General features: G+C 50.0%; 1 protein-coding gene across 2 annotated transcripts; it reads left to right on the top strand.

Moving 5' to 3' along the window:
- Nucleotides 1–2,104: 2,104 nt before the first annotated feature.
- On the top strand, nucleotides 2,105–8,342 carry EOMES (eomesodermin). 2 transcript variants are annotated; one of them, XM_034760828.1, is made up of 6 exons: nucleotides 2,105–2,933; nucleotides 4,171–4,325; nucleotides 4,880–5,001; nucleotides 5,464–5,622; nucleotides 5,736–5,797; nucleotides 6,600–8,342. In XM_034760828.1, the coding sequence occupies exons 1-6, from the start codon at nucleotides 2,212–2,214 to the stop codon at nucleotides 7,276–7,278; spliced, it is 1,899 nt and encodes a 632-aa protein (XP_034616719.1). In that variant the 5' UTR covers nucleotides 2,105–2,211; the 3' UTR covers nucleotides 7,279–8,342. The 2 variants fall into 2 exon arrangements, with proteins under 2 accessions (XP_034616719.1, XP_034616717.1); XM_034760826.1 differs by having other exon boundaries at nucleotides 6,543–8,342.
- The last annotated feature ends 896 nt before the right edge of the window (nucleotides 8,343–9,238 follow it).

The following is a 9,238-nucleotide window of genomic DNA, read 5'->3' as shown; positions in this document are numbered from 1 at the left end:
TCGTTTTGCTTTTGAATAGTAAATGATGTCAGGTCTGCAAACCCCTTTACAGTCCATTACTAGTAAAGATCCAGCTTGTATCTGCTCCCATTCTTCTCCCCCCAGAACAAAACCATCCCCTTGCCGAGAGAAATACCCGCGATCAAAGCGCTCAGGAACACAGCGCAGGCAGGTCTTTGCTGAATGCCCGGGCTTCTGACTTTGCAAATAGTTTGCCTTTTTCGTATGAACAAAAAAAAGGGAGGCAAAACTTTCCAAGAGCGAGACTGAACGAATCGGGATGAAAGATAACAGTTGTAACTGCAGGCTGCGATCCGACCTGTTCTGCAGCACTAGCTGCCGCTTTACCATCTCCCAGTGCATTTTGTTGCGCTGCAGTTTAAATTTAGTGCTTAAGCATTTGCGGGCGTTTCGCTTCTTTCTTCCGCTTCTGATCATTATATATTAAGTGAACATCAGCTGCCCTTTAAACTGATCAGCTCGTCTCTTTGCCTACCGTCTTTTAACCAAACGTTTGGCTAGTACAGTATTTACAAACAAGTCCGGCACGAAATAGCATCGGAGTTCCTGTAACTGTAAAAGTTTGGTAAAGCTGGAAAAATGTATTCTATTCCACGGAGTTGCGCGGGTTTGGTTAATTGTGAGCGCGTTATCTTGGCTTAATGTGACCTTGTCAGCCTGTTTTTTTATATATATATATAAATCAGAAAGGAGTTGCTCAAGGCATTCTGAAGTTTGGATTATTATGTATTAGTAACTGTTATTCATAGTAAATATGCTTCGTTCGCTTTTTCTCAGCAACGAATTTGTTTTTATATAATCTGCTTTAAAAATTGGATGTTAGGAATATTCATTCTGTTGAACTCATGGCAGATTTAGGCATCTGCACGAAAAGAGGTCGAAGAGGCTACCAACCTCTCTCCATTTCAGTCATCAGTCTATGCTCTGACTTCTAAAAATCAGAAATAAATCTAATTCTTCTTAAATTCTAGCTCTTTATCTGTCTGGGTTAAAACAAAATCACCCGCTGTATAAATGATGGGGAGACGTATACAATTCTCCAGCTGGAACTGTTAAAACAAGGCATCTATCAAACAATTAAAATATCATTCCGTTTTGCAACACCGGATTATGGAAGCAAATACGTTTTATTTATTTATTGGGGGAAGGGTAGAATTGAAATAGCAAAACAGCCCTTACAGTTGCTTGAAAGAGAAGCCCCTGATAAGTGTAAAGAGCTCTGGGTCATCCTGCTGTAAATGATGCTCTGATCTTTCGTATAAAGAGGGGTTTCTACCCTTGGCTGCGGAACAGGCTGAATTGTTTCAGGGGCGAGGCTGCTGTTGAGAGCCTTTAATCTCGCCCATCAAATTTAAATGAAATGTGGATCTCGTTTCTTAGCTGGCACTGACAATCGCAGATGTCTCGCTTGCTAAATGTTAAACACCATCTAGGAAAGCACTGGGGAGCAAAACCCGCTGCATCTTTAGTCTATATAACTACTTGGATTTCAGGTTGCATCACTGAAATTTTGTCCAGATCTTCTCTCTTTCCCTCTGAAAGTTGCTTTCTTCCCGTTAAAGTCTTCCGCATGCAGGATCCTTTTCTTTATACCCAAGCAGCTATTATCTAAGAGACCTGCATCATCTTTAAGAGATCAGCATTTTGCTAACGCTTGGCGGAGGGGTGAAATCCAAAGTACATCACCCTAGCCACCAAGAAATCCAGTTCAAGTTCCTGCTTCCTCTCTCCCTTAACCAAGGCAGGACACGAAGCGGTTTTGATCTCCCATCAGGAGCCAGTTAAAGGGGGAGAGGGGGCATGGAGTCACAGGTGACTTGTTCCAATTAGTAGCTGTCTAATTAAATTAGTGTCACATAAACCAGCCAATGGGCCAGCCAGGATGCAGGGGGCTGCCACGAACTAGACCTCCCCAAGCCCCTCCCCGGCGGCCTGAGGAGCCCAGCGTGCCTATATAAATAGTCTCCGCTTAATTCAGCAGCAGAGGTGGCTGTTTTCAGTGAGGAAGGCGGAAGCTGGAGTGGGGGGGTTGTGGGGGGCTGCAGCCCGGGGAGGACAGGCGGGGGTGGGAAAGTTGCAGGGGAACTTTCCGGCAGGGGGCCCGTGCGGCTCGGCACTTCACCTCCCTGGGAGGAGCCCGGCTCCCCGCTCGCACGCAGCCCAGGCTCCCCTCGGCTGGCGCTGGAGAGGATGCAGTTAGGGGAGCAGCTCTTGGCCAGCGCCGCTAGCCTGGCTGGGCCCCCCTTCTACCCGCCGGAGAGCAGCAGCGCCCGCGGCCACCGCAGCCAGCCCAGCTCGGGATCCCCGCAGCGCCTGGACTTGGACAAGGGGCCGAAGAAGTGCGGCGGCGCCGGGCCGGGCATGCTGAGCGAGGCGGAGGCTGGCGAGCCCTTCCCCGTCGCGGGCTCCAAGCAGGGCGCCCCGGACGGCCGCAAGGCGGCCCCTTGCGGAGAGGCCGAGCTGCCCCCGGCCGCCGCTGCCCGCTACCCACTGGACAGCCTGAGCCCGGAGCGCTACTACCTGCAGTCCCCCGGGCCGCAGGGGGCTGAGCTGGGCGCGCCCTGCTCGCTCTTCCCCTACCCGGCGGCGCAGCACGGCTCCGTCTACCAATCGCCCGGCGGGGCGCGCTACCCCTACGGCTCCATGCTGTCCCCGGGGGGCTTCTCGGCCGCCGTGTGCTCCCCGGGCGGCCGGGCGCAGTTCGGGGGCGGCGGCGGATACCAGTATGGCCAAGGGGCGGCGGGGCCCCTGTACAGCCCCTACCCGGCGGCGGGCTCCTGCGGCGGGCTGGGCGCCTTAGCCGTGCCCGGCTCGGGGCCAGGGCTCCGGGCGCAGGTCTTCCTCTGCAACCGCCCGCTCTGGCTCAAGTTCCACCGGCACCAGACGGAGATGATCATCACCAAGCAGGGCAGGTACGGAGGGGCGCGGGCGGGGGGTGCGGGGAGCCCCAAGCGCCATACGGGGAGGAAGGCGCCTGCTATAACCCCCCCCCTGGTTCCTTCTGTGACCCCGGTGCCAACCCTGGGCGTCAAGGGGGCTCCGGGTTCGCCTCCCACTAAAGCGGCCTATACGGGGGGCTCGCCTGGGTGGCTTCTGCCTGTTCCCGTTTCGTTTGACAAATCTCATTTCTCCAGGGCGATCTGGAGCCCCGAGCTGCCTCTCGCTGCCCTGGAGCCGCAAGGGGGGGGGATTAATTAATTGCCACGTTAAAAATCAAACCAAACCAACGCTCCCTTGTCGCCAGTGAAACTCGACGTGAGCCGGAGAATGGCCATTTAAACGGTGCCTCCCCCGGCCTGGGCTGGCCGGCCACGGGGAGGATTCGCGCTAATTCGGGGGTGCGCGGGGCTTGGACGAGGCTGAGCAACCCCGAGTGTGTCGAAGCGCCGCGGGTTTGGTGCGGGGCCGGTTTTATTTTCTAAGCTGCAGACCTCGAGGACCGGCCTCCCGCTCCTCCCTGAGCCCGTCCCCGTGAGTTTAGTGCAGGTGGTTAGCGGGGTCGGGGCGGGACAGCAGCACTCAAGGCTCCCGGGGAAGCGAATCGGGCTTGGCGTTTGGGGGAAGCGAGCGATTCAGTACGTGTAAATGGAGGGGGGGGGGAAGGGGTGTAGGGCAATCTCTTAGCGGGAAAACTCCCTGTCCGAGGGGCGATGGTTGGGAGGTGGACGGGTGGGAAGGAGCCAGAAATGTGGCTCTTGCGGAGGTTTTCTTCGTGCTGGATCTTGTGATTAGACAGCCTGATTTCGGTGGGAGACTGAGGGGGAGGGAGCAGGGGGAGCGGGGTGGGGGTTGAAATGTAGCGGCCCTGATAAGAACGAATCCCAAGTGGAAATGGCCGAGCCGTGGCGGGGCTGCTTCCCTCAAAGTCGAGGCCGATTTGAGCCCCAAGCGCCGCTGAGAGACCCCTGGCAGGACGCGATCGGAGCCGGCTAGGGGAGCCAGTCTCTGCCTTAGTTTCCCCCCGCAGACTGCTTGGGCTCCACGCGTCCCTGCACAGCCCGTTTTCCCAGTGACTCACCCCCGAGCCAAGCCCCGCGCACAGTGCCCAGCGCTCCAGCGGCAGAGCCGGAGCCGGCCCCTGAGCTCGGGCTCAGAGCCCTTCCTTGGCGCGCCGCTAACTTGCTCGGTCTCCGCGTTTTCCCCTTCTAGGCGGATGTTTCCCTTCCTGAGCTTCAACATCACCGGCCTCAACCCCACGGCGCATTACAACGTGTTCGTGGAGGTGGTGCTGGCCGATCCCAACCACTGGCGCTTCCAGGGGGGCAAGTGGGTGACATGCGGGAAAGCGGACAACAACATGCAAGGTACCTTGCGGCCGGGCCCCTCCAGCCAGGCTCTGGAAAACCAGCCCCGATCCGCCCCGGTCCTTCCCGTTCCCAAGCCAGTCCGGCCACGGGGCGTGCTCCCAGCCAGCTCTTCTCTATGACCGGTGAGCAATGGCCAGGCCCGGAGGTGCGTCCCATCGGACATCTGCAGGGGCAAACAGCAAAATGCTCACCCCACCACCACCACCTTTCAAAGGTGGTGAGGGTGTTAATGTGCGCGAGAAACCCCTGGGCTGGAAGATGGCGTTGTGATGGCCTCCCTGCCCCTCTGCAGGCGTGGCCATGTGCTGTCTCCAAGCGGAGCTGGGCACTAAATGAAATTTCATAGAATTTAATATACAAAGGTGTAAGCTTGTCCTTCCGGAATCCAGCAGCACCCAGGGACTAGCTTACAGTGCATCTGCCTCCCCTCGCTTTGTCCCATGGCTGGTGCTAGAGATGATCCCTGTCACTCCAGTATTTGTTTCCTGAATTGTGTGTGCGGGATTGTTCTTGTAATCCTTACATTTGCCTCTTTCTTCTCTCTCACCTAGGCAACAAAGTGTATGTTCACCCTGAGTCCCCGAACACTGGGGCTCACTGGATGAGGCAGGAGATCTCTTTTGGAAAGCTAAAACTGACCAATAACAAAGGTGCTAACAATAATAATACTCAGGTAAATAACTGATAAATAGCATGGTAGTGCCTCTAAATCAAGAAAGTAGCATCAGACAGTGATTAATTAGGTTTTCAGGGCTTCATGAGTTTACCTTGCAGAGCTATATAGCCTCAGAAAATTGTAAAATCATTTTGATCTGTTTAAGTTCAATGGTCTTCACTTAACAGACATGGGATGGAAAAACTTCCCCTTTCTTCTGTTTAGTCAGTGCATAATGTGGTCTATATGTACTCTGTAGTTCTCTTAGAGCAGTGAATTTTGTGCCACTGTACTCCTAAAGCTATTATCCACAGTCTAGTTAAATTGAGGCTCACACCTTGCAAACTCCTTGTGAGAGTCTGAAGGCTAAATGATCCGCTTCCAAACATCTGATTTTTCTCCCCTATAGTTAGCACTAGTTTTAGGTGCCTTTTATCTGAACAATATATATGCATAGACTATATGCATTGTTTCTTCTAGATGATAGTACTTCAGTCTCTACACAAATACCAACCTCGACTTCATATTGTGGAAGTGACTGAAGATGGGGTTGAAGATCTGAATGACTCTTCAAAGACGCAGACGTTTGTTTTCCCGGAAACCCAGTTCATAGCAGTTACTGCATATCAAAACACTGATGTAAGTCATAAGGGGGTTTAAACTTGGAAAAAATATATGGTGGAAGGTGCTTGATGCAATTTAGAAATTTAACTCAATTCCATCTTTTTTTTTTTTTTTCTTCCCCTCCCCAGATCACTCAGCTTAAAATTGACCATAATCCTTTTGCAAAAGGCTTCAGGGACAACTATGATTCGTAAGTATAATTTTATTCCTACTTCAATCTAATCTGCCTCCATTGGGAGGCATAGTTCTGGCCTGTTTTAAAAAATGGAAATCTTTCTACAAACAACTTAGAACCGTCTTTATTTCAGGGATAAGCTATATCCATGCCTTCAATAGATGGTGCAACCTTTCCTAGCTTTAATTAGATTTTTAAATGTCTTTTGTGTGCGTACCAAGTGGTCTGTCTGTCTTTGGTTGGGTGACCTTAAATTTTTGTCTAAAGGAGTTGACAAAACCCTACACGGAGTAGGTAGGATGTCTTAGTGTTAAAGTCTCACCCAAAAGATCCAGGGTGTGTGTGTGTGTGTGTGTAACTCATTTCACCTATCTTGGCACAAGGGAGAGGTTCATTGTTTACTTCTTGTCTAGAGGAAAAAATAAACTTTTTTTGTAATCTATAGATACCTCTTGAAAAGGTGCTGGTCACATTTTTGGTATGTTAAGAATTACAATTTGTGAAAGAGAAGTTGGGGTGTTTTTTTTTTTTTTTTTTTTCCAAAGCATATGTGTAAGCTATATTTAAAAGGAGCTGTACTTAGAATTTTAGGCCTGGAAGTGTATCCTGAGTTGAGGACCTGGACTTTGATTGCAGAATGTATCAAGTGTCCTAAATCCCAGATTTTTATCCTTGGCATGCAGTTCAGTCCCTGTCTGTTTTTTAATAGTACATGGAATTGTAAAGACCAAGACTTAGCGTTTCTCTTTTTATATTGTAGCATGTACACAGCTTCAGAAAATGACAGATTAACTCCATCTCCCACGGATTCTCCTAGATCCCACCAGATTGTCCCAGGAGCCCGGTACAGCGTACAACCATTCTTCCAGGAACAGTTTGTCAACAACTTGCCACCAGCCAGATTTTACAATGGTGAGAGAACTGTACCTCAGACAAATGGCCTTCTCTCTCCTCAGCAGAATGAAGAGGTGGCCAATCCTCCCCAGAGATGGTTTGTTACTCCTGTGCAGCAGCCTGGTACCAACAAACTGGACATGAACTCCTATGAAACAGAATATTCTCCTAGCACCTTGCTCCCCTATGGCATTAAATCCCTTCCCTTGCAGACATCCCATGCTTTGGGATATTATCCTGATCCAACATTCCCTTCCATGGCAGGGTGGGGAAGCAGAGGTTCTTATCAGAGAAAAATGGCGACTGGGTTACCTTGGACCTCCCGAACAAGTCCCCCGGGTTTCTCTGAAGACCATCTTCCCAAGGAGAAGGTGAAAGAAGAAATCGGCTCATCCTGGATAGAGACCCCACCTTCCATAAAATCTCTAGATTCAAACGATTCTGGTGTCTACACTAGTGCTTGTAAGAGAAGACGACTCTCTCCTAGCACTTCCAGCAATGAAAATTCTCCAACAATGAAATGTGAAGACATGAATGCTGAGGACTATAGCAAAGACACTTCAAAAGGCATGGGCTACTATGCTTTCTATACTACTACTTAGAGCATTATTTCATCCTGATTGGCTAAATTTTCAGGGTGGCTTTTTGGTTTTGTTTTGCATAAAAGTTGCCAAAAAGGCTCTTGCCTTCCACCTTGAATTGTTTTGTGCAATTCTATAGAAGGTGCCAAAGCTTTTTGACTGCTGGAGGTAACTGGGTGGGGAAGGAACTGTATTATAATTTGATCTTAACTTTTGGAAGGAATAGTAAGGGGGTTGTTAGCAAGATCCTGGCTTTTACAATTGGCTTATTTATGGGAGACACTAAAGTGGACAGTTTGGCTGGCTCAGTGGCCTAGGGTAAGTGCTATGCACTACCAAATAGGAGGTATAGGTTTGTATCCTAAACTCCTTTTTGCGTCTAGGTCTCTGAGAAAGAAGTGTCTAGAATTGCTACACCGTGCTTCAGATAGAGTAGGCTTCCTCAACACTATCAGCTGCCCAATCAGAAGGTCTAACTCTTCTGCGTGGACAGAAGATAACACAAGAAGGGAGGAATACTTAAAGTGTTCAAGTCAAAACTTTCCGCTGCCCAGGCCCTGGGTTTGATGACCAAATCTGGCTTTCCTTATCTTGGGTGGGATAAAACGACTTAATTCTGGAGGGGAGGGGGTTCATGAGTGAACTTTACTGAGGTGGCCAAAAAAATGACCAAGTGTACAGCTGTATTTATCTAGGTACACTGTAGAGTACTGTGGAATACCTTGTATAAATAGTCTACATATAAAAGTCTGGTTGGGATCATATGAAGTTGGTGCTTTGGGAGTTCTAAAAGCATTTTCGATTATTCTAGCGAATTTAGCATATTGGAGCATTAAAAAATGCATTGCTGAAAGTATATCAAAAGGTATCTATATTGACTTGTAGGTAAAGTGATTTTTCAGCTACCCTGTCTTAACTTGAAAGTGATGTAATTTATCCACTCTTCTTGCAACTAGTTTCAGATGTTTCAAAATAATGCAAACCCTAAAGCGCTGGCACACAAACTTCTCAACGTTTTTCTCCCGGATTTTTTCTATGTACATAGTAGTTATTTTTAATAAATGTGATGTGTGCTGGGGCAAGAATGGGTCTTTCTTTTTGTTTTTCCGACCCGCACCCACTCTCCAAAGTTATTGTGGATGGAGGACGCTTCTTGAAAAATGCAGCGTATAGTTAGTTGGTCTTTCTAGCAGCTAGGGCGGACCCTCGCAGGGGATGCTTTTTGGGGGAGTTCTCAGTCTCCTAAGGGCATGGGTCAGTCAGACTGACTTACCAAAGGTCTTAATACGTGGGCGGGGGTAATTTCGTGTTGGCTGCTTGCTGAAGAATTGAGGGGAGGGTAGGCTGGAGGAGACCCGTTCTGTCTCTTCCAAACCCAGACAATGACAGTCGGAGAGGTCGAAATAGGTGAGCAAATAGCTGGATACCGCAAAGCATACGGTTAATGCAGATCTGTCAAGGGGTGTGTGTAGGTGTTCTTGCAACTAAACAGGTGCTGATTCTGTAGAGGCCGGATCCCCCTCCCCCTCATGGGGCAGGGGAATTTTAGTGTTTCACTGACACAATGCTGAGACGCGGACTGGCAGCTCAAATCTTCTCCTGCGGCCATTAGCACTTGTCCTCGGCAACCTCGTCAAGGTTGCAGCCTGTGAAACTTAACTGCAATCAAGGAGCCCTTCCTGTGAGTTGGGGGCGGGGGGACGGGATAGAGAGAGAGGATTCTGCTGTCACCTTTGAAATGAACAGCTGCAGGCAGGAGCCGGCCCCGTCTCCCTGTAAATGAAGTGGGGTGGATGTCTGTTACATTTCCTCCTAACCCCTGCGTCTGTGCTGCTGCGGCTAAAAGTGCCCCCTGCCACTCCAGAGCCATCCCCCTGTCTCTGTGAGCGAGGTGCAAACCAGCACGCTCAGCTGCAGGCCGGGGTTGAGTAGCGCCCCCCCTTTGCGGTTGTACGTTCTCCTTGCAAAGTTACACGCACTC

The sequence above is a fragment of the Trachemys scripta genome, chromosome 2, assembly GCF_013100865.1.
Source record: "Trachemys scripta elegans isolate TJP31775 chromosome 2, CAS_Tse_1.0, whole genome shotgun sequence".
NCBI classification, from domain to species: Eukaryota; Metazoa; Chordata; order Testudines; family Emydidae; genus Trachemys; species Trachemys scripta.
This window is presented reverse-complemented; position numbering and strand designations above follow the sequence as displayed.

Excerpts from the sequence above, each read along its gene's own strand:
- EOMES (XM_034760826.1), top strand. The coding sequence starts at position 2,212 with ATGCAGTTAGGGGAGCAGCTCTTGGCCAGCGCCGCTAGCCTGGCTGGG. Across the intron at positions 4,326-4,879 it reads AGCGGACAACAACATGCAAG|GCAACAAAGTGTATGTTCAC; the intron begins GTACCTTGCGGC and ends TCTCTCACCTAG. Across the intron at positions 5,002-5,463 it reads CTAACAATAATAATACTCAG|ATGATAGTACTTCAGTCTCT; the intron begins GTAAATAACTGA and ends TGTTTCTTCTAG.